This window comes from Aethalodelphis obliquidens, unplaced genomic scaffold (assembly GCF_003676395.1).
Source record: "Aethalodelphis obliquidens isolate GAN/ISIS:26980383/991018 unplaced genomic scaffold, ASM367639v1 scaffold19, whole genome shotgun sequence".
In the NCBI taxonomy this organism is placed as follows: Eukaryota; Metazoa; Chordata; class Mammalia; order Artiodactyla; family Delphinidae; genus Aethalodelphis; species Aethalodelphis obliquidens.
Window position 1 is genome coordinate 12,197,132 of NW_020837963.1, and position 25,030 is coordinate 12,222,161.

Sequence of the window (25,030 nt, forward strand, 5' to 3'; positions counted from 1 at the left end):
CCAGACAAGGTGCACTCAGCCACCCCTCCACCCCCTGTCCCCCGCCCTCCTCGCTGCGTAGCTTGCGAGATCTTAGGCTTGTGCGGTCTTAGTTCCCTGACCAGGGATTGAACCTGGGTTATTGCAGTGAAAGCACTGAGTCCTAACCACTGGACCGCCCGGGAAGTCCCCAAAATTTCATTCTTATAAACTGGCTACTCCCCAACCTCTTAGGAGCAGTCCCCTCAGAGCTACTGAGAGGCTATTTCCAGGTCTATAGTCCTCATAAGTTCCTTGAATGAAACTTAACTCACAATTTCTACGTTGTGCATAGAGCAGGAATAATAAAACATTCCTTTTGTTGGTTTTTGACCAAACCAACACTTAGCTCTCTTTTGGTAAATTAACAAAGAAATGATCCAGTCTGAAGGAGTTGTTTCTCTGTTCTGATGCCTTAATTGGCTGCTTCAGGGCCCATCCAAGAGGACTTTGCTAATCAAGGTGTGATCCAAGGACCAGCAGGAATGGGCATTACCTGGGAGCTTGTTAGAATGGGAGAATCTCAGACCCCACTCCAGACCTACGGAATCAGAAACTTCATTTCAACAAGCTCCCCAGGTGATTCATACACACAGTAACTTCTGAGGACTGCAATAGAATTCTTACTTGTCCTATAAACCCATTAGTGAGATTACAAAGGAAAAACAAAGCCAGGGAATGAATATATTGTCTATCTTTTTAACACAACTGACTGTTGGTCACCAGCATAGCACGAGTTTTCTCCTTGGTTACCATTCATTCATTCACTCATTCACCAAATATTTGGGAGGCAGATAAGCAAGCATAATAAGTAATTAACATCTATTGAGCTTGTTTAACCTTCTAGACATCCACGAGGTTATTATGCCTATTTCGTATGTGGGGATATTGAAGAGAAAAAGCAAGATGCCCCAGATGACACTAACAGTGTGCAGTGGAGGAACCGGGATCCGAATACATGCCTCTCTGAATGCAGAACTTACGTCCACCACTCTTTGCCGCCCACACGAGTGTACATTCATTCTCTCCCCTGTACAGGAATGTTGCACAAGGTCAGACTTCCCCTAGTTAAGTAGCCGAGTTCCTCCTCTGGCCCTGTGCATCGGGGCCAACAGCCAAGATCGGGGTCAGAGGAAAACAGTAACCAAGTCCCAGAGCTAACACTTTCCAGGAGTCTGGACCGAGTCTCGGGAGCAGAAGACTAAATCTGCAACATCCTGGTCACAGGGCAACATCCTGGTCACAGGACACAAACACCTAGACTTGCCATTTCATCCATCCCTCCATCTTGGTCCTCCCAGCATGGGACTCCGAGGCGAGAAGAAAGCCTAGACAAGCCTTCCCATAACAAAAATGGCTGCCATACACTCCCTGCCCACAGCTGACATGGTAGCCTCCGTTTGGTCTCCATGGTAACGCAGGCCGCTCTTTTCGAGCCGGCCTAGGCCAGGCTTGTAGGGAAATGAGGGGAGTTTCCCTCCCCCTCATTTTTGCGACAGTTGCCGGGAAAGTCACGGCAGTTGGCTGGTGTCAGCTGATTTACTGCAGCGGCGGTGGCGGTGGCGGCGGCAACGGCAGCTTGCAGCCTCTCTGGAGAGACGGAGGCTGGGCTGGGGTTACAGTCCAAAGTTTTCCCACGAGGATTTGCCCACCCCACCTCCTCTCTGGATACGTCCTCGCCTTGTCCTCGTTGCCAGGACGCCTGCAGGTGGTGGGACAGAAAACACCGAGGCATAAGATGAAGCTGTGACAGGTAAAGGGCTTTCGAGCTTCCCCGGGGCGGGGGGGACCCCAGCGCGGAATGTGCCCTCAACGTGAAGGTCAGAGGCCGGGGTTCAAGGGTCACAGCTCCGCTCCAACTGGGGGCGGTGGCAGCTGTCAGAGCGCAGCTGCTGGAAGCTCTGGTCTGTGCGGCGCCTGCAGATTCAGGCCCACGACTAGGCTCCTGTGCCTGGAGCGTGGGTCCTGCCAGGGGTCTCTGGGACTCCTTGGCCTAGTGAGTGACATTTGCTACTGGTGACACTGGCTTTGGTCTTGAGACGGGACCGCCTTGCCCGCAGTGGCAATCTAAACGGGGTGAGATGCTTAATGTTGATGGGTGGGTGGTTCTTAACAGTGCTTTTGGGAAATGCTGTGCTTGCTTTTGGGGTACACATAGCCTCTCCTGGTACTCTTTAGTTTGCCCTTGCCTAAGGTACTGAGACGTCTGTTAGTACACCTGCCCGCTCTCATCCTTTGCCCTAAGACTTGGTCTAAGAGGATTCCTGCTATGCCTGCTCCCTTACTAGTGGGTCCCAGCGTTCTGAAACTATATGTTTGGAGTTAGCAATACCCTGCCTTGGATTCAAAAATTGCGTTTTATGTTTTGATTCACTTGCTGTGTCAGTTTCTCAGGTCCTACAATTTGAAACTATGGCAGCTACAGTTGCATCACAGACAGCACTGGAATTGTTGATGCTGCTGATTTAGGGTTCAGTGAGAGCTACAGCTTGCTTTTGCGTTAGCATTTGCCAGGAGCCAAAAAAGGCAAGCTGTGACTCTTTCCGACGTTTATTGTTTAGGGCTTTATGGGCAGGATGTCAAGAATTGCCTGTTATATGAGAGAAATTGATTGAGTTTTTGAAATATACACACACACTTCTTTATAAGTAATTTGTGACAGTATGGAGGTGGAGGACAGCTTAAAAGTGAAAATAATGTGTTGAAATGCCTTTATTATTTCAAATCGGGCAAACAGAACAGTATAAATACGTAGTAAATGCCTTGTTAATTTCCTTTTTTTAAAAAATGTATTTTATTAAGGGACTTCCCTGGTGGTCCAATGGTTAAGACTTCCTGTTTCCACTGGAGGGGGCGCGGGTTCGATCCCTGGTCGGGGAACTAAGGTCCTGCATGCCGCGCGGTGCGACCAGAAAAAAAAAAATTTTTTTTATTGAAGTACAGTTGATTTATAATGTTGTGTTACTTTCTGGTGTACAGCAAAGTGATTCAGTTGTACATATATATAATAGTTTGCATTTGCTAATCCCAAATTCCCAATCTATCCCTCCCCCCCCCCCCCCTCCCTCTGTGCAATCACAAGTCTATTCTCTATGTTTGTGAGTCTGTATCTGCTTTGTAGATAAGTTCATTTGTGTCATATTTTAGATTCCACACATGCCTTGTTAATTTTCAGAGATTATTGTGAGAAATTCATTTAAGTGTCTATATTTTAAATTTTGTTAATTTTCAGAGATTGTTAATTTTCAGAGATTATTGTGAGAAATTCATTTAAGTGTCTATCTTTATTTTAAAAATACTTCAAACCTTACTTAACAGCAAGACCGGAGTGTACACTTTGTTTTTTCTTATTGCCACCTGTAGCTAAATTTTAAAAGATCTTGATAATTGGATAACTCAAAGGGACTGGGCTTTGCCTTGTTTGAATACCACTGTGGGAACTTAAATTTTGAGATAGCCTTTTCTTTTCTTTTTTTTTAATAGGGGGGAATACCAACCTTTATTTACACTTGGGTTCAAGTTCAGAGCCTTCTTAGTATAGCGAAGTGGTAAAAAGCACAGATCCTGGGACTAAGGTTCATATTCCAACACAGAATAATAAGTAAGTGATAACTGGCAAATGTTACCCACAGTCTCTTCAGTAAAGTGGGGAGAGCATCACCGCAGCTTCTAGCAGCTATCATGGCTGCCTCTGCCCCAGTGTCCACCCTGGGTACTCCACCTCGGAGGCAGCTCAGCTAAGAGAGTGTGGGCTCTGCAGGTCTCAGCTCAGAGATTAGAGTGGGACTCAGTGAGTTACTGAACCTCGGAGGTAGCCCCTCACTCCAAGACATTTCACCAAAGGCAAGAAACAGGAACGTGGAGTGGTTCAAGGACTGAGTGAGATCTTACAATTTCCTTTGGTTTTCATTTGGATATAAGCAATGTTTTGAGGCAGAGGAAGCGAGGTGGTCTATCTGTGTGACAGGCTTAGCATCGCAGACTCTAAAGGTAGCGAGCTGGTTTTGTGCCTTTGCCATCGGAAGGTAGGGTGACATTTAGCCTTAGTGGTGTCCTCTATGTTAGGTGAGTCCTTAAAGTTTGTTTTGTACCTCAAATGCAGAGGATTGAGTTAATTTTTTCAATTCAGTCATCATCATTGGGCTGTTCAACGTGTATCTCCGGTTTTTTTCCATTCATTGTCTTTTATATCCAGTTTCCACTCCCTCCCCTTGCCCACCAACCCATAGACAGCCATTCTGACGTGTAGGATGTGTATCCTTCTGTTGGTATGTTATTAAATGTGTGTTATTTTGGGTGCCCACATTTTATATAAATTTATTTAATTATTTGTTTATTTTATTTTTGGCTACATTGGGTCTTTGTTGCTGCGCCAGGGCCCTCTCCGCCGCGGCGAGCGGGGGGTGGGGGGGCTACTCTTCATTGCGGCGCGCGGGCTTCTCATTGCGGTGGCCTTTCCTGCTGTGAAGCGTGGGCTCCATGTACGCGGGCCTCAGTAGTTGTGGCTCGCAGCCTCTAGAGCACAGACTCAGCAGTTCTGTCGCACGGGCCTAGTGGCTCTGCGGCACGTGGGACCGTCCCGGACCAGGACTTGAACCTGTGTCCCCTGCACTGGCAGACCAACTCCCAACCACTGCGCCACCAGGGAAGTCCCCCTAGGCACCCAAATTTTAAATTTATAGAGATGATATCATGCATGATCTCATTAAAGTTTTTTCGCTCCCTACTGTCTACTATTTAAGGGCCTATTTGTGTTGCTGTCCATTGCTTCTAACTGATACACAGTACTTCAGAATTTCCATCTACTACAGTTTATATGCCAACTGTCCTATTTGTGGATACCCATGTAACGTTCATTTTCCTACCACTTTAGGCAATACTGTGATAAACATACCTTTTAGACCTCTGTGATGCTTTCTTTGAGATACATATCCAGCAATGTGATTTCTGGATCATAGGGTTTTCATATATTTTATTGAAGGATTGCCAGATTGTGTTCCAGAACAAGCTGCTGTGGTCTCTACACCTGCAGGTGGTTCAGGAAAGTTTCTGTATCCTTGTAACCCCACCAATGTTTAGTGTTATCCAGCCCCTTGCTTCTTCCAGACGAATGGATGCAAAGTGAAATCTCATTTTAAATTACATTTCACTATTACTCATGAGTTTGAGCCTGTCTTCATGGGCATTTTATCCTTTTGGGTTTTCCCTTTTGTAAAATTGTTTATTCCTTTACCCATTTTTATTCTGAGGTTTCACGCCTTGTTGACCTTCACAAGCTCCTTGTATTTCCTAGATATTAGTCCTTTAAATATTGTATCTGTTCCTATTCTGTCATTTGTCTATAACTTTTTTTTATGATGTCCTTCATTGAACAGAAATTTTCTACTTGATATAATCAAATTAAAAGTTTTTTGCCTATGGTTTGTGTTTTGGGGGTTTTGTTTAAGAAATCTTTCCCCAATTCTGTGTCACAAAGTTACTTATTTTATGTACTACTAACTTTATAGTTTTCCTTTAAATTTATAGGTATTGAATACATCCAGAGTGTCTTTTTACATGTCACAAGGCAGAGATCCAGTTTATTTTCCATATAGTGTGCCAGTTTTCCTAGTGTCATTCTCTCCTTTTCCCACAGATAAGTGGTACCACACTTACTGTATATTAACCTCTCATAGAAGCTCTGAAAACTGCCTTCTGTTCCTTTGGCTTATTTGTTTGCTCTTGCTCTAATATCATGCTGTTTTAGTACTGTGGCTTTGTATGGTTATTTTTTCCTACATGAGTAAGTTTTCCTATTTATTTTGTTTTAGCTTTATTTTGAAATAATTATAGATTAAAGAAGTTGCAAAACTAGTACAGAGAGGTCTGGGTTCCCCAATGGTTACATTTCATATAACTTCACCCAATTTCCCTCAGCTGTTACATTTTATACAACTATGATGAAATAGCAAAACCAAGAAATTGACATTGGTACAATACCTGTATATAGTTCTATGCCATTTTATCACCTGTGTAGGTAGATACCTGTAACTACCACTGCAGTCAAGATACAGAACTACTCTATCACCACTAAGACCTCCTTTGTGCCACCCCTTTCAAGTCAGTTCCGTCTCCCTTCCTCTATTATCTCTAACCCCTGTTCACTAGTCAATTTTCCATCTATACTTTGATCCTTACAGGTGTGCTGTATAAATGGAATTAGACAGCATGTGACTCTTTGAGATTGAGACTCATCTGAATTGTTGGGTGAGACAATTTTTGAGACTCATCTGAACTGTTGTGTAATTTGGGTAGTATTCCATGGTATGTATGTACCACAGTTTGTTTAAACATTCACTGGGACATTGGGGCTGTTTTCAGTTTTTTGCTATTACAAATAAAGCTGCCTATGGACATGCTTGTACAGTTTTTTTTGTGGATATAATTTTCCACATCTTCTGGGATAAATGCCTAGGAATGTGATTGATAGGTGGTATGGTGAGTATACGTTTAGTTTTTGAAGAACTTGCTAAACTGTTTTCCAGAGTGGCTGCACCATTGTACATTCCCACCAGCAGTGTATGAGAGATTGAGTTTCTTTGCATCCTCGCGAGCGTTTGGTAATTGTCACTATAATTCACTGTGGTCTTAATTTATGTTTCCCAAATGGCTAATGATGTTAAATTTCTGGTAAGGCAAGTTTTCCATTCTTTTTCCATTTTCAAAGTTGGCTTAGCTATTTGTGGATTTTTATTCTTTTCTATATATTTTGGAGCTAGAGTTTCTAAAGACAGCACAACTAGAATTTTGATTTAGTATGCATTGAATTTATAGATTTATTTTGGGGACAATTGACATTTTTATAATATTAGATCACCCTATCCAAGAGCATGGAATGGCTTTCCATTTATGACTGAGCAGGAAGAAATTCTTTGCAGTTTTAAAAAATATCGTGAATAGATACTAATTTAAAGTAGATTATTGCTGATAGAAGAAAATGCTACTGATTTTCATATATTGATATTCTACCTTTGTGTGTGTGTGTTCTACTAGACAGAGATCAAAATCCGTAGTATAAATCTTGAAATAGTTTTGGTACTTGTAGAGTTAGGCCTGGAACTAGGTAGTGCTTTTATTCCTGGTTTATCTGTTACATTTCTCTGTGACACTGTTTTGTTTGTTGCGATGGATAAACTCAATGATTAGAGTATGGGGCTTTATAGGTTCTAGTCCCATTTTGTCCATTCATTGTTGCACTTTACAGAGAGTTCGTAATCTTCCATATATGCATGCCAGTGATCGTGGGCAAAACCAACTGAGAGCTTATGTGTGGCTCAGTGAGATCCTGTCATCAATAAGAGGATACCTTACCTTTCTACTTATAGATACTATGATTGTGATGTTAACTTAGAATTCGAACTCTGTGCACATTCATTTGCCTTGATCTGTATCTGATACTTAAAGCCACTTTGCTGATAAGAGCACAAAAGATATTATTGGAAGAAGTCCTACACCATGACTGCATTCAGAAAGTCCTGTCCAAGTGGAATTTTTTTGTTTTCTATTAAGTAACATATACACGATATTCATAAAATAGTAAATATTCTAAATAAAATTAGGCATCTTTTCCAAAATGTGTTGGTGATGTTTAATGAAAATGTAGGTTTTTTGGGCTGATGGTTTCTTGTGTTAGTAGTCGTCAAAAAATGTTGGAACAATAAAGTGTTAGGGCCCTGGTCAGTTCAGGGCGGAGAAAATTTCTGAAGTACTGGGAGTTATTCTGTAGGCTCTTGTAGAATAGAAAACTACTGGAAAGACGTGGCTTTTTAACCACTGCCTCCCATTCAGTTAGCAATTGTAATTTATGACCCTTCAAACTCACCGAAAACATTTTACTAGTGTTTTGCACATACATATTTCTCTCTGAATGTTGGTAGTTAGTATATGTCAATGATAACAGATTGATAGAATGTGCCAGTTACCTTCTGTTCTCACATTCAAGTTGTTTATTTGGCTGTCTTCCTTAAGGGCTCTTCTTTTTTCTAAACATTTCAAATACAAACAAACAGTAAAAAACCACCATTAATGGGAATGAAAAGTTCGCTCTAATGCAATATCAGTTTACTTAGTTTGAAACAGTTTTGTGATTCACTAACAGGCCTTGGTGAGTGTGGTAGCGATTAGTTAAAGTAAACCATGTTAGGTGATTTGCTGCATAGGTCCTAAGACATGTCTTGTTGTGTGTGTGTCACAGAGTAAAAGAGGCTAGAATATAGGTGCAACCTGCAGCTGGGGAAAAGCAATTAGTACATTAACAGGGAGTTGATTAAGGAGACTTGTGTTAATTGTTGGCACTATTATAGAAAAATTCATTGAAAAGAAACTCTGAAATCCGAAGCATGTAAAATCAAGATGTATTTTAATTTATTGATGGGTACAACATTTTTAAAGCCAAGCAAATGAACGTCATTCATTACTTTGTTCATTTATCGAGTAAATATTTGGGTACCTCATATGTGGCAGAAATTCTAGGCGCTGGGAATACAGTATAGAACAAAACAAAAATCATCACCTTCTTGGAGCTTGTGTTATAGTGGCAGATTCAGACAGGCTATAAATAAGTATGACACTTGGTATGTTAAATGACTGTAAGTGCTCTGGAGAAGTATAATAAAATACCATGGGAGTTTGCAATTTATGCTGGTCAGGAAAGGCCTCACTGCGAAGATGACATTTTAGCAGAGACCTAAAGTGGTTGAAGGAGCTCTAAAGATGGACTTGCCATTACTTGAGATGCGGAAGACTGTGGGAGGGGCAGATTTGGGGAAGAAGACCAGAGACTCACTTTTGAACATGTCAAGTTTGAGAAGCTTATTAGCTATCCAGATGGAAATGTTGAGTAGGAAACTGCATATGTGGAATCAGAAGAGAGCCACCAGCTAGAAATTGGGAAATTGTTAATGTATAGGTGGTATTTAAAGCTGCGAGGCTTGGTGAGATCACGGAGGGAGGGAGGGAGGGAGTATTGCCAGAGGAGAGAAGTCCAAGGACTAAGCTCTGGGTATGCCAATATTTAAAGGTCAGAAAATGAGGAAAACTAGAGACTAAAGCCATAGACTTTAGCCTGCTACTAAAGGTAGCAGGAAAGTGTGAAGACTTGGGGGCCAAGTGAAAAAGTGTTTCAAGGAGGAGGAAGTATGAACTATGCCAAATGCTGCTGGTAGGTCAAGAAAGATGCGGATTATGACTTGACACTGGGTTTAGCAATGGGGAGGTTTTGGTGACCTTGTCAAGAGCATTTGTGTGACAGGTGGAAACTTTTCTATGATCTATGCATTGATATAAGGAGGGGGATAATGTTACAAATGAGGACATTCTGATTTGGAAAGAGGTACATATTTCCTTAAGGTTACAGTTAATAAATGGGGGAGCTGGGTCTGCCCTAGTTAGTGTGAGTCTCAAATCTTCATACTTACTCAACACAGCTTACTGATCCCCATATTGTGACAGTTCATCTTCTATTTGGGAAAGCATGTTTGTTTTTTCTTCTGGGTATTTTAATTTATGAACAATGAGAAGCTTCAGTGCTCAGTTTAGAGTTTTGATGACAGTGTGAGGGAAAGCAGTAGGAATGGTTGGGGATGGAGGTGAGATTAGAGGTGGTTCGGGAGATAAGGTTGAAGTTGGTTCTACCAGATGGGATCTGTTTACCTAAAATGTAGGGGCTTGGTGGGCATAGTTTGCTTTTAGGTTAATCAGTAACTCTTGAAACTGAGGCAGGTTGGTGATGGATAGAGCATAAGTAGCTGCAGACATTTAAAACGTGATTCATATGCCTCAAAATCTATGAATCATTTTTAAAATTGTGATTTATTTTTGACCAGCTAGCTCTACAGTTCTTCAAAACCCAGCTCTTGCTTGCTCAGGGCTGTCTTAGCAATGAGAAGTAAGTGTAGTCTTCTGTTGCCATCTGCTCATGCCACATGTTCTTTTGAAACAGAATACTGGAACTTCCTTTAGCAAAGCCATCCTAAAGTGTCAAGTTCACTGGGAGGAGATTTCTTGCCACTCAAATAAGAGAGGATTATCTTGTCAACTTAGCGACAAGCTTGGTGTTCAGAAGGTGGTGTCCCTCACAGCTGTTTAATTCCAGACACCCTTTGTTCTGAGGAAGCAACTCAGTTAATTCCTTCATGCATTTTATGATCTAGCTATCTCATTGCATTATAATAAACAGTCTTCATTACCTGATTCAGTGTTTTCTAAGTCTTCAATGAGTTGATAGCAAAGGCACAAGCACAAAGAAAATTCATAATATTAATGACTACTTCCTTCATCAAACCATGAATTTGACTTGAACACACTTTTTTGACAAATGATATAGGGATGTTCTGAGAATTTGAATAAACCTTTAAAGATTTCTTTCTTCGTTCATTGCAATGGTGGCAGTAGGTTTAGTTATTTAGTCTGTAGTCCCTGCTTTTCATAATCCCCATTGGTAGGTGGGTAGTGGAGGCCTGCTTGCTCTTGTTCATGTGTGCCTGTTCTCATGAGAGAGAATTTGAGTTTGTTTTTGTCTGCAGGTCTCAGAGGGCCTGCCTTGGGGCACAGGAAGCAAACAGACCAAGACAGTATTGACTCTCTGGTGAAAATGCCTGTATTCCTGGGCTAGAAATACATCTTGCTTTTGCATTTGAGCATTAGAAAGGCAATATAGAGAAATGAACATTGATCTGATACTAGATTTTTCATATGTAATCTTTTTTTATAGCTTTTAGAAATCACATGGGATACCAGTATCCCATGAGATTTTGCGAACAGTATGGTCTTATCAGAGTATCACTCCATAGGTTATTCATGGTTTTAAAGGGGAAAATAGCCTTAGTCAAGTGGTCATAGGTGGCATCACTGATAGTGGGACAGTGTAATGTTACGTCTCCTGTGGTGATGCAGTGTGAAGTGTACATCACCTATGAAGGATACTTGCCAAACATGTTTCACTTGAGTTCGATGATGCCTTTAGATCCAACTTCCAGTTTATAGGAAGAAGAGGAGATAGATGAACATGTGATAAATGACATTGTAAATAAAATCAGACAAATATAAAATCTGGAACATTCTACAAGCAATTGGTTTTGTTTATTTAAAGTTAATACGAAGAGTGAAAGTTAATATGAAAAATGAAGTAGGACTCTTCTAGAACTAAAGAGTAAAGAGGCATCACAACCAAATGCAGTCAGTAAAACTTGAATATTTTACTTACTGGTTTTAAAAAAATTATAAAAGATATTTTTTAGACAGTCAAAGTAATTTGAATATGGACTGGATTTTAGATACTATTAGAGGATTATTATGGTATTGATAATGGTGATTGTGATAATGGCATTGTGTTTATGAAGGAAAATGTTCTTATTTTTAAGCTTGGTATTTAGGGGTGAACTGTCATGATATGTGTAGGTTATTTTCAAATGGCTCAGCAAAAAAAAGTCTCTCTCTTTATATACACATGTATGACAAAGGAAATTTGACAAAATATTATTTATGGAGTGATCTTGAGTGATCTTTATACTATTTTCAAACTTTTTGTATATTCAGCATTTTTTGTAATAAAACGTTGGGGAGAATCACAAGGGGAAAAGTAAATATCATCTTAAGCCTTTTATTAAAAGAACAATCAAATTTCAAAAATATTCCCTTGGGGGACTTCCCTGGCAGTCCAGTGGTTAAGACTCTGCACTTCCACTGCAGGGAACACAGGTTCTATCCCTGGTCCGGGAACTAGGATCCCGCATGTCACACGGTGCAGCCACGAAAAAGGATTAATCTCCAAAACATACAAGCAACTCATGCAGCTCAATATCAAAAAAACAAACAACCCAATCCAAAAATGGGCAGAAGACCTAAATAGACATTTCTCCAAAGAAGATATACAGATTGCCAACAAACACATGAAAGGATGCTCAACATTGTTAATCATTAGAGAAATGCAAATCAAAACTACAATGAGATATCATCTCACACCGGTCAGAATGGCCATCATCAAAAAATCTAGAAACAATAAATGCTGGAGAGGGTGTGGAGAAAAGGGAACCCTCTTGCACTGCTGGTGGGAATGTAAATTGATAGTCACTATGGAAAACAGTATGGAGGTTCCTTAAAAAACTACAAATAGAACTACCATACGACCCAACAATCCCACTACTGGGCATATACCCTGAGCAAACCATAATTCAAAAAGAGTCATGTACCAAAATGTTCATTTCAGCTCTATTTACAATAGCCAGGAGATGGAAACAACCTGAGTGTCCATCATTGGATGAATGGATAAAGAAGATGTGGCACATATATACAATGGAATATTACTCAGCCATAAAAAGAAATGAAATTGAGTTATTTGTAGTGAGGTGGATGGACCTAGGGTCTGTCATACAGAGCGAAGTAAGTCAGAAAGAGAAAAAAAAATACCGTATGCTAACACATATATATGGAATCTAAGAAAAAAAAAAAAAGGTCATGAAGAACCTAGGGGTAAGACGGGAATAAAGACACAGACCTACTAGAGAATGGACTTGAGGATATGGGGGGGGAAGGGTAAGCTGTGACAAAGTGAGAGAGTGGCATGGAAATATATACACTACCAAACGTAAAATAGATAGCTAGTGGGAAGCAGCCGCATAGCACAGGGAGATCAGCTCGGGGCTTTGTGACCACCTAGAGGGGTGGGATAGGGAGGGTGGGAGGGAGGGAGACGCAAGAGGGAAGAGATATGGGAACATATGTATATGTATAACTGATTCACTTCGTTATAAAGCAGAAACTAACACACCATTGTAAAGCAATTATACTCCAATAAAGATGTTAAAAAAAAATAAAGAGCTCATCTCCACTTTTGTAGAGCAGAAGGGTGAATTTGGAGCTGAGAAACAATAAATTGATAACTGGCACTGGGAAGGTCTTTTGATGACACTTGTATCAATTTTCATCTGAAAGTTTCACCCTCATTCTTGATAAAAATTTTGCTGGGTGTACAATTTATTTTTTCCTCAGCACTTGAAAATATCATTCCATGGTCTTTTGACTTTAATTGAGAAGTCAGCTGTCAAAAAAAAAAAAAAAAATTCCCTTGGGAGTTCTGTGGTTGCCTAGTGGTTAGTATTCTAGGCTTTTACTGCTGTGTCATTCAATCCCTGATAGGGGAACTGAGATTCCACAGGCCGCTGCAAGGTGCAGCCAAAAAGAAAAAAAAAAAAAAGTCCAAATCTAGTGAAAAACAGGGATGAAAGATCCTCCCTTGTTCCTTGAAGTTTTCTTAGAGCTTTCTAGGCCTTCACATAGCTAGGCAGAATAAAGCTGAAAAAATAGGAAGAAGATAATTGGGAGAGTACGCTGTACCAGAAACCAAAGAGAGAGGGTTGAGAATTAGCAAATGATCAGCCGTGTCAAACTAGTAGCTGTGTAAGACTGAATATAATGTAAGGACTGAGTAAGATGGTTAGAAAGAGTAGGTATCAACAGTCCATTAATGTCAAAGAATCCTCTCTTTCCTCACTTCTCTCCTAAGGCCTTGCTTCTCTCTGCAGTATTGGAGAGTTCTTTCCTGGAGCATCACATTAGAGAAATGTTGACCTCTTCATGTAGAGGGAGGGCAATCTTGAGCAGCCTTAGATTAGGTGTGTTTGAAGATAGAACCTAGATTACATGAGGCCTTTTGTAGTAAGGAAATGGAAACACTATGTTTAAGACCGTGGGTTTCAAGATGTTGATTGTAATTACAGTGAGAGAAACAGAGAGATAAAATGAGAGAAAGAATGAATGAGAGAGAGAGAGAGAGAGAGCGAGCGATTACTAGATTTACAAGCAGAGGCTATTAACAAGTGAAAGTGTTTTGGACAAAAATGAGATGTGAACATGTTTGAAGGACAAAGCCTAATTTAACTGAAAGACAGATGAAATGGTAGACAGTGAAAGGATAATTAAGGGAGTAAGATCCTTCAAAGAGTCCAGGAAGAATTAGATTTAGCAAAAAAGATGAGACAGTCCTTCCTCAGAAATATCTTGCTTGGCACACAGTGAAAGCTTAATAAATGCTAATTATTGTTATTCTCTGTTTTTTCATTCAGTAAGTACATACTGGTCACTAGTAAAAGTCTGTAACTATTCTAGGTGCTGGTAAGTCACCTCAAATCCCAGTGAAATGCAGTTTGCTTGATAATGATTAAATAACAAAGATGGTGGGCTTACGTCGATGATTTGGTTTTACTCTTCAGGGAAACAGATTTTAGTGGAATGGATGCATTTGTAAACAAATAACTACACACAAAGTGACGAGTGTTCTGCACCAGTGTGTAGAAAATCTTGTGAAAACGTGGTTGCAGGAGCAGTGAATCACAGGTTTGGGGACAGGGCACTCACAGCAGAGAGGAGCTAGTGTTGGAACAGGTTATAGGCTAAAGACAAATACTTGTTAAAGTTAAACGGTTTTTTGAAAACTCCATGTTGTGTGTGTATGTGCATCTTTAAAATAAAAGAACCTGGTGAATCACGGCCATGGATTTTATTTTATTTGTTTATTTATTTTGGCCCTGCACATCTTGTGGGATCTTGGTTCCCCTACCAGGGATCGAGCCTGGGCCCCTTGCAGTGGAAGTGCGGCCTCCTAACTGCCGGACCACCAGAGAAGTCCCGTGGGCCATTTAATTTATTTATTAAACTGTTTTTGGAATACAGTGAAATACCCAAAGGCCGGGGCTAAAAACCCCTTAAGACCAAAGGATTTATCTTGAGAATCAGGATTCCCACACAATCCAGTCTCTTACTTCTCTTACTCTTCCTTTTCAGAGGTAGTTTTCATTACTGTTTTTTTTTTTTTTTAAAAATTTGGTATCATTACAGAATTATTCTAAACGTTTGTGTGTGTGTGTATTACAGATGTGTGTAGATACATATATATACCCCTTTTAGAACCTAAAATGGGAATGTATTTTATACACTGTACTGCACCTTTTCATCCCACTATATATTTTGGAGATTATTTCATATCTCATGCTGCAGTGTTCCATTGTAAGACTCTAATAATTTATTTAATCCCTGATTTATGGACACTAAAGTTCTTTCCATGTACCCATTAACAATTAGAGAAATTTTCAAACACACAAAAACAGTAAGAACAATGTAATGAACACTCTTGTACTAAAAGGAACCTCAACGTTTATTTTTACAGTTTGGGTTCCCTGGCAAGCAGATTCTGAGATGGAGATTAGCACTGAGGTTTCTAAGGGAGTGCTTTTAGTCAGACACCTGGGGAAAGGAAGCAGATTTGGCCAGAGGGAGAAGTTGAGCTGTAATGAGTCTCAGCGGAAGGAATCTCAGTTGAGCCTGGGGGTAGTTCCAAAGATGGAATGACCCTTCAGAACTATACTGAATTGATATGAGGGGGCCTGGCCTTTACTGTTTATCCCAGGATCCATCAGTTGTTGGATGTGGGCTGTCCTACTGGAAGGCGGCAAGGTGTCTCCCTTTGGCTGGGGCAGTCGTTAGTGGGGGCTGACAGCCCAGTGCTCTCAGCGGCTGGGGTAATAAGTCCTTTATTCCCGAGGTACATCTGGATGCATACCACCCATCACACTTACGTTCCTGTTTCATCTTCATCCCTTCCAATACCTCTTACTCCCTCTTCCCCTCCACCATCTCCCACATGCCAGACCCCAGACATCAGATCATTTCATCCCTAAATACTACAGTTCTACTTACTTTTGAGTAATGTGTTTTAGTAAAATCTTGATTAACCAGATTGACTGGAGAATGAAGTTTTCTGGTAAATGGAATTTTGTGGTAAATGCAGACAACATAGAATAAGGAAGGGTATTTACTTCATTAGGAATCAGGAGGTCTGTGTGTGTCTCTGAGCTCTGAGATGAGTTTGCAGTGTGATTTTGAGAGAGTTGCTGAAGGACCTAAATGTGGCGGGCGGGAGGAGGGGCTCAGCGGCCCCTTCCCATAGTGAGTAGTTATGTTTAGGCAAAACTTTGTAGTCTTCTTTCCCTTTTATGGCAGATTTTGATAAAACTGCGAAACCGGGTTTAATTTTCTTTTCTATCAACTTTGAATTTGGAAAATGTGAGCAACTAAGCTCTTCTGTGCCTATTTAAATTAAGGGAAAAAAAATCCACTAAGGGGATTGCCGCTCACAGAACCTGAGAATAAAACCTCTTAAAGTGGGGTTTGCTCCAGGGGCTGCTGGATAGGTTTACCGTTCTGGCTCCCCCAGGCTTGGAGTCAGCGCTGATGTTACAGTTTCACAGTCCAGTCACCAACACCTTCCTTGCCTCTTACCCTGGAGCCAGTCTGTTCTTGGTAACAGTGAGAGAAGTCCGTGTTCCCACTTTAGTGACACCTGGGTTGTTTGTTGTTTTTTAAATTATCTTTAAGGAGGAAGGGCCCCATTGAAGGGTAAACTTGTGATAAATTGGAATTTCAAATATTATGTACTTGTGTTTATAAAGAATAAATAAATAAATATCCACTCAAATAGATCTCTATAAGATGGTAACGGGCTATATACTTCTCTCCATTTCTATATTAGGAAGGCAGTTTTTTTTTTTTTTTGTCAGTTACAAAAGCCTTTCTTTTACAACTGCTTAAATATCAAAAACAAAAGCAAAACAGCAGGAGGTTGACCCATATTTCATCAACTTTTGCAATGACTTGGTTCACTGATACAGGCAAAGGGTGATTGGATTTTTCCCGTTCACGTGGGACGATTTTTGTTGAGTTCTCTGGTGCCATTTTGTGAACATATTTTCTGAGCTCTAATTTCTCTGAGACCAGATTATGCCTCTGTTTCTCTGTTGCCTCATTACGTTCTTATTTTCCTCTCTCCCTCCTCCCTCCTCCCCCCACCCCCATGCTTGCTTACTTTCTCTTATCACTCTGCTTGGAAAGTAATGTTGCCAAATCTGGCTCCCTGTGCACCAATGCTGAATAAAAATATGGAGACAGAGAAATGGAAGGTGAGAGATAGAGAGGCTTTTTATTTTCTTTGCCAGGCAAAGGGAAGGCATAGCAGGCTAGTGCCTCAAGAACTGTGCCCCCCGCTTCCTGGGGAATTACAGGGATTCTTATAGGGGAGTTCTGATAAGGATCAAAATGGTGAAGGTCTTGCATTATTTCAAAACAGTCATTGCTGGAGTCAGGCAACCTGGTAATTGGGTCCGTTAGCCTCTGGGTTATCGGTCTACATATGACCTCCTTTCTGAAATGCAAACAGCTACAAGGGGTTATTTGCTACAAGAGTTTATAGGGAGAGTAAAGAGTAAATACCAGGTGCAGGGTGTAAATTACCTAAATTACACAGGATTAGGGGTGACAGGTTAGTTTTGTGAAGGACAAATCTAACTATAGACACTACAGATTAGTAACAGTTAAAATAAAACTAGGATTGATTAACTCAGGCCAGTTTATGTTTCTTCTCTAGCCTGTTCACTGTTCCCTTTATTTTCCTGGTTATCAGGAGAGGAAAAACCTCATTTCTATTTTTGTTGCAACAGTAATAGTCATTCATGTCTTTTTCTTGCCTCACGCCTTACATATTTCATCAAACCCGATGATTTACTGTTCTTCTATAATGCCTTATATTTTCTTTTTCTTTCAAAACTCTCATCATTTTAGCCAGGTTCTTATCACTGCAGCCAGGCTTATTGCAGTAGCATCCCATTTGCTTTTCCTGTATACTATCTCAAATAGTCTTAGCATACTGCTTCTCTGCTTAGATGGATATATAGTTATGGGACCATTAAGTCTCTTTAAACTCTGGTCCTGCTCAAGACCATTGTGAAACCTTGCAGTATCTTCTTACTTCTCAAAACCTAAATTTGTAAATTCTGGTTAGGTGTATAATAATTTATCTCACATATTAGAATCTGAAATTATTGATGACTTCACTGGGCATCAGTATCATAATAATAGTGCCTATTCTTTATGTAGAGGGCGTTTAGTATTTTAAATTGTTTTCTCTTGTTTGTTCTTGGAGTACCTTTGTGTAAAAAAACTGTTCTTGAAGTACCTTTGTGTAAAAAAACTGTATCGAAATCTATGTTGTGTTTTTATCAATTTGGTGTGTTGAACACCAAGTCCTATCTATTGTAAATCTAAAACAGCTCTCATATTCATCTTATTATTACCATTTTCACCACTGCTACCCTTCATCATATATTTATTAAAGATGTCCCATATGGCAGACACTATGCTCCATCCACATCATATGGTGGTAAATACATCGATGTGGTTCTTGTTCTTAGGGAGCTTAAAGACTAGTAGGGGAGACAGCCATTAGACAGAGAAATCCAGAAATAGTAATGAAGTTGTGATACATTTAGGCACCATCTCTCTTACCAGCAGTACTGCAGTAGCCCCACTGGTCTTCAAACCCAGAGTTTTCTCCCTCCCTTTTGTATTGTAGCTAGAGGGATCTTTCTGAAAAGCTAATCAGATTTAAAACAGTTGACCTGTTTTCCATTGCTATCAGGTTAAACTCCAAATTCCTTGAGGTGGGATACCAAGTTCTTATGATTTGGTGCATGTGGGCTTGTTGTTTCTTGTCTCATTCTGCCTTTGTGCTCTGAATGCCAGCCCTGCTATTTTCACTGTCCGGAAAGAACTGAGATCTCTCACCTTGGGGACTTAGAATATGTGATTCCTTGAGCCTCTTCCTTGGGTAATTACTACTCATTCTCACTCATCATTTCTTCCAAGAACCCTTCCTGAAGTATAGGTTAGGATATCCATCTTTTGTGTCTCCATTAGGTCTTGAGATTCCTCCTGTATCACACTCTGTGGTAGTTGTTTGCATGTGTGTAAGCCCCATTGTGTAGGTCAATGTGTCTATTTTATCTCCTGTTGTAATTCCATGGTATAGACACAGAATGGAAACTTGGGAAATGAGATCAGAATTTAATTTGAAAGCTGTCTTAGTATTGGGATTGGAGTTTGTAGTATTATTTCTAATAACGTCATGCAGAATTGAATTGTCATATTTGCAGATAGAATTGTTTGACAGGCATATACAGTAGTAGTACTTTTATATTGTGTCAAAAAGTCAGTGAAAGATAGTAACCTCTTGAAAAGGTACAACTTTATTAAATGTTAAGCTACAGTGCTGAAAGAAATCAGTAGATGTGGAAGCAGCATGTGAAGAATAGCAGAATCTGTGTTTTAAAAAAATTAATAGTTGCTGATCATCTGCCATGTGATGGATATTTTACTAGTTGCATTACATATATGATCTCTCTTAACCTTTATGACAGCTTTCTGAAAGGAGGGTATTATCGTCCATCTTTTACAGATGGGGAAGCTGAGACCTAGAGGGGTAACTTTTTCAAGATTGCATAGAAGAGTCAGGATTTGAATATAGTTCTTCTGACTGTAAGTTCAGTGTTTTTTCAACTATTATTTTTGTTGTTGTTTTTAACTGAAGTATGGTTTTATTTCTGTATAGAACTGAGAAATAGGTGCAATTAGGTGAAATAGAAATACATGCAATTAAGGTAACCAAAAGAGATGACTTGATTTTTTTCTCTCTCAGACCCCTGCTCTTTATGAATTGATTTCTTTGACTTCAAAATGATTCAAAATTAATTTTATAACTACCTCTTGATGAGAAAACCAAGCCTCAGAAATGAGATGATACGCTCAAAGCCTGCCTGGTTGGTGGCAAAATGAGGGGTAGAATCTAGAACTTCTATTATTTGACTCTAAAGCTTTTTCAGTAAAAGAGTTTTATTTAATAGCCAATGTCTAAATATAATTTTAAGTCAGATTTGATACAAACATAGATGAAAATTTAATGTTCTTAGTATTCTTCTGTTTTTAGGAGTATCTAGTCGTACAGCATATTTATTTATAACTCTAAAATTTGAAAGGTGGTATTTCCCCTTAATGTATTAGTTACAAAATATGAGTATATTGTACACAATATTTTGGAGAGTTAGTAAGAATTTTCTTCAGAGTTTCTATTACAGTTAATACTATATGGCACTAATCATTTATTCAGTCACTTTTGATTTGGGCCTTTTCCAGAAAAATGTGATTTTTTTTTTTTTTATCCCAATGAATCCCTAATGTCCTTGGATATAGAGCAGTGAATTTTGAATTCGATCCCCCCTCCCCCCCACCTTGGTTGGACAGAACTTCTTACCTAATTCCTCAGATAAGCAGTTGTAATAGCAGATAAGCTGATGTAGTATGATCCCCTGGAAAAGATATAGTGAAGTTCTGTAACATTATTTCCTAAGGGAGAATTGCTTTTTGGATAATTAATTTTAGGCTATGTTCTTTTATTTTATTTATTTTTTTGCAGTACGCGGGCCTCTCACTGCTGTGGCCTCTCCCGTTGCGGAGCACAGGCTCCGGACGTGCAGGCTCAGCGGCCATGGCTCACGGGCCCAGCCGCTCCGCGGCACGTGGGATCCTCCCAGACCGGGGCACGAACCCGTGTCCCCTGCATCGGCAGGCGGACTCTCAACCACTGCGCCACCAGGGAAGCCCTAGGCTATGTTCTTTTAAAAGGACATTTCCCTGCTATGAGTTGAATTGTGTTCCCCTAAAATTCGTATGTTGAAGTCTTAACCTCTAGTACCTGAGAATGTGCCCTTATTTGGAAGTCTTTATAAAGGTAATCAAGTTAAATGAGGTCATCGGGGTGGGCCCTAACCCAACATGGCTGTGTCCTTATAAAAAAAGGGAGAGACGTGTACATAGGAGAACACCATGTGAGCATGAAGTTGGCCTTCTACCAGCCAAGGAGAGAGGCGTGGATCAGATCTTTCCCTTCACAACCCTCAAAAGGAACTAACTGTGACACCACCTACTTTCAGACTTCTAGCTCAAGAGCTATGAGACAACAAATTCTGTTTTTTAAGCCACTCAGTTTGTGGTCAGGGCAGTTTTTAGGAAACTAACACAATGTATTCCCTTATGAAGATTGTTAATTGCCCTTAATGAGAATTCTTCTCAGATTCTGATTGACTGTCAGTTCCTGATTTTCGTTAGAATGTGGATTTGTTTTAGTTTCTGGAGAAGCTGAGTTAGAGATGGATGTGTCTTCTTGTGTTTTCCAATACCTTTATCATGTTATGGGCGATTATTTTCACTTGTTTTAAGAGCTATGAAATGTATTCTTCTTCCAGGTTTCCTTGAGCTCCTTGTCACTTGAATACCAGAAATTTCTTTCCTGTTACATCAGAACAGACACGTCTCCCTGTCACACACATATTCCTTAGTGCTGAATCTGTGTATTTGCATTCTCTTCGAGCTAGGTATATGTATCGAATACAAGTGCTCAAATATCGAGATAAATATTCTTTCCAGATCTCACCATATTGTGTTAGATGCTGTGAGCTTATTTAATTGAGAGAAATCTTTGGTGATATAGCTTAAAAATGAATGCTGTCACCATGGAAGAATGAACTCCTTCCAGATTCTCTTTTTGAGAAAGTCACTGTTGGATATGTTATTCAGCCAGGAACATGCTGTACCAAATTTGTTAAAGTTGGCTCAGTGCTTTGTTTCATTTTCTGATATTAAATAGGAATATGGAAAGAATTGTTAATGTCATAGTAGTCTATGAACTGCTGAACATGATACATAAATGGTTTTATAAATAGGAAGGGAACTTGGAATTTTTCCCAAGTTGTAGCAAACAACTTTTACCTGTAGCAAACAGATGAAGTTTTGGGGGAGGCAAATTGATGAAAGCCATGAATTCTAACAAAAAATAAAAGATGTAATATACATAGACTGCGTTTGGTAAACATCATTCATAATGTTCTACTTGCCTAATTTTCTTTCCAGGGAAAGGGATTTTAGTTTTAGTTTTATTTATTTGTTTAAAGAGTGTAAGTAGTGGATTAAAGAAAAGACTTTTGCTAAAAGCAACCAGCAGTAGGACCATGGGTATTAAACTAGTTTCTTTCATAGAAAGTGGTTACTCCTTTAAGTGTCTCTGAAAATTTCTTAGGACAATCTTAGCGTTCTAAAGAGTCTACATTGTACGTATATCTTTTGTTGCCACGTAGAAACCAAGCCTATGAGTGACTCCTAGTGTCTCATAAAGTCTGGCAGAGTCTCTGTCTTATATGGAGCCCTCTCTGATTATGCCAGTTTTCATGTCTCTTGAACTTCTCTGAACTAGTATTTAAGTCTTTAATCACACAGTTTGTAACACCTAAATCTAGTTGTTTCACTAACTAGATCTTAATTTTGTCATCTCAAATTTAAACGCCTTTACCAGAACTAAATTTTTATTATTCAGAAATGAGTTTAAAGTTCTTTATCCCTCAGGTTTCAGAGTTTAGAATAAAAGACATTCGTGACTTTGAGACATAATAGGTTTGTACTAAATATGGTGAATGAGTTTCTCAGTGGGCAATATTCTTTTCAATGTTTAGGACACTGTCAAAAACTCTCTGTTTTTCTTGGACATTGCTAACTATTACTGGTTTGGCGACTTAACAAGATTTGGAGACCTCACTTGCCTTGGTAGCATAGCAGAGTGAGTAAGACCCCGGGTTCTAAGTCAGGCTGCCTGGGTCTTGACTGGGGCTCCATTTCTTCCATTTACACTTTGCAACTCTTTATGACTCACTGTCTTTACATGTGAAAGAAGAGTGCTAATAGTACTTACCGTGTGATTTGTTGTGGGGATTAATTGAGATTTTAATTAGATTTTATATACTTTTATGTATGTGTCTGTTTTATTTATATATATAATGTTTAGAGGAATTCTTGGCACTTAGGAAGTTTAAGTTGGCTTCATAAGAAAAATGTGTAATATGTTTTAGAAGGAAATATAACATTTGACATTATTCTTATAACATTTCCAGGTTTGAAAGCACAATGGCAGGAAACAGCCTTGTTCTACCCATTGTTCTTTGGGGTCGCAAAGCACCAACCCACTGCATCTCAGCAGTACTTTTAACAGATGATGGGGCCACGATCGTGACTGGATGCCATGATGGGCAAATATGTCTCTGGGATCTTTCAGTAGACTTGGAAGTGAGTGTTTGAAGTGCCTATTGTACTTTTCACATATAATAAACTACTTAACAAAAAATAACACAGTTCCAGAATAATTTGACCTCATAATATATCTTCTGTGAGATATATTTTGACTAAAATTGGTATTCAGAATGATTATTTACATGATTCATCAGAGTTGACTTCTGCTGGCTTTTGGCTTGATTTTCAATTATAATATCTATCCTACCTGGCTTAATATGTTACATTTAACATTTTTCAGAAAATTTCTAACCATATTGAAGGAGGTTTCCAAAAAAGATATTAAAAAACAATTTTGAGCATTTATACCTTCTAAGGTCAATGTCTTGAAGAGAGCAAAACTTTTTGTAAAACTGTTTTTTTGTAAAACTGTAAATTTTGTCATATTTATTTTAAAAGTGGCTGTGTATTTTTTGCCATCCTTTACTGGTGTGGAGTGCTCAGTGTGTTCTGCTTCTGGGCACTGGCTCTCTGTGGAGAGACTGTCTTTTTCCATATTTTAACCTCCAATCTCTGACAACTCTCCCCAGGAATTTTTCTGTAAGGGGGAACAGAGAAAATGGGGCGGTAGCTGGCATGGAATGTAGAGGCAAGAAAGTTGATTTTTTTAACTAAACATTTTTTTTAACAGCCTTATTGAGATAAAATTTACACGCCATACAATATACTCTTTAAAGTGTACAATTTAATGTTTTTTTACTCTGTTCACAGAGTTGTGCAGCCATTACCACAGTCAATTTTAGAACATTTTCATCACCTTGGAAGCAAACCTTGTTCTTTGTAGCAGTTACGCCCAATATACCCCCATGTCCCCTGGGCAACCACAAATCTATTTCCTGTCTCTATAGATCTGCCTACTCTGGACACTTTATGTAAATAGAATCATTTAGTATGTGATCTTCTGTGATTGGCTTTTTTCACTTAGCATAATATTTTCAACGTTCATCCATGTTGTAGCATGTATCAATATTTCATTTCTTTTAATGGCCAAATGATATTCCATTGTATAGGTATACTGCATTTTATTTGTCTGTTGGTCAGTTGATGGGCATTTGGGTTGTTTTTACTTTTGACCATAGTGAATAATGCTGCTTTGAACATTTGTGTGTGAGTTTTTGTGTGGACATATGTTTTTGTTGCTCTTAGGTATTCACCTAGGCATGGAATTGCTAGAACTGAAAAAATGATCCACACACTTGGATGACATGTCAAGGCTAGGGTTACAGTTTGGAAAGTGACTGGAAATGGGTGTTGTAGAACGTGATATGCCTTCAGTATTGATAGCAAACTAAATAGGAATCAGCAGTGTAGTGATGAGGAGAACAAAAGCCCACCACATTTTATTGGAGTTATTACAAGCAATAAGATTTACTTGTAAGATCTTAGAAACCATTCTTTTACTGAATTTTTTGCATGGATTTCACTAGAATGTTATATTTATTTAAATTCAAGTAAGAGGGATTAAAGGAGGAGAGGAGACTGACTAGGAGAGAAATACATCCTTTGAAAGATATTAAGTGAATTGGACTGTTTACCCAGGGGAAAAGAAGGCTGAATAAAAAGTGGCTTGGTTGTTGTCTTTTGATTCATATAGAGGGCCTTCTTAATGTACTTTATAGCAGTCATTTATGCCTATGAAGGACCAATAATTCATATAACATACAGAGTGGGGAGGGCACAAAATAACTTCTCTTGAGGTCATGGTGTCTTCCTTCTTTTGTTAGGAAAGGATTCAGAACTGTAGCTAGAACTTTTGCCATGCATATCTTGGTCTCCTTTTACCTGTGGAAAAGGGCAACCTGGCCTAACATGGTGGCAATAAAATATCTGAGAGATATTGCAGAAGCAGTAGTTTAGTGAGTACCTAGACAGATGGTGATAAGAGTAAAGGAGGGAACCTGTTAATGCAGGTATTGTCTACAGTATAGTGTTTTAATGCTTCGACTACCTAGAAAGCTGTAATTGCAGAGAATTAAACTAT

At 39.3% G+C, this 25,030-nt stretch overlaps 1 protein-coding gene across 6 annotated transcripts in view; it reads left to right on the forward strand.

Annotated features, from left to right (window-relative positions):
- Positions 1-1,561: 1,561 nt before the first annotated feature.
- Positions 1,562-25,030, forward strand: part of WDR7 (WD repeat domain 7) — a 391,118-nt gene continuing 367,649 nt past the window's right edge. For 2 of the 6 annotated variants that reach the window (XM_027118595.1, XM_027118592.1), the window contains exons 1-3: positions 1,566-1,771; positions 19,337-19,416; positions 22,875-23,046. In XM_027118595.1, coding sequence (XP_026974396.1) covers positions 22,888-23,046 — 159 coding nt within the window. In that variant the 5' untranslated portion in view covers positions 1,566-1,771; positions 19,337-19,416; positions 22,875-22,887. Of the gene's footprint in view, positions 1,772-19,298; positions 19,417-22,874; positions 23,047-25,030 lie in introns of all 6 variants that reach the window. The other 4 variants (XM_027118597.1, XM_027118593.1, XM_027118594.1 and 1 more) reach the window with 4 other exon arrangements.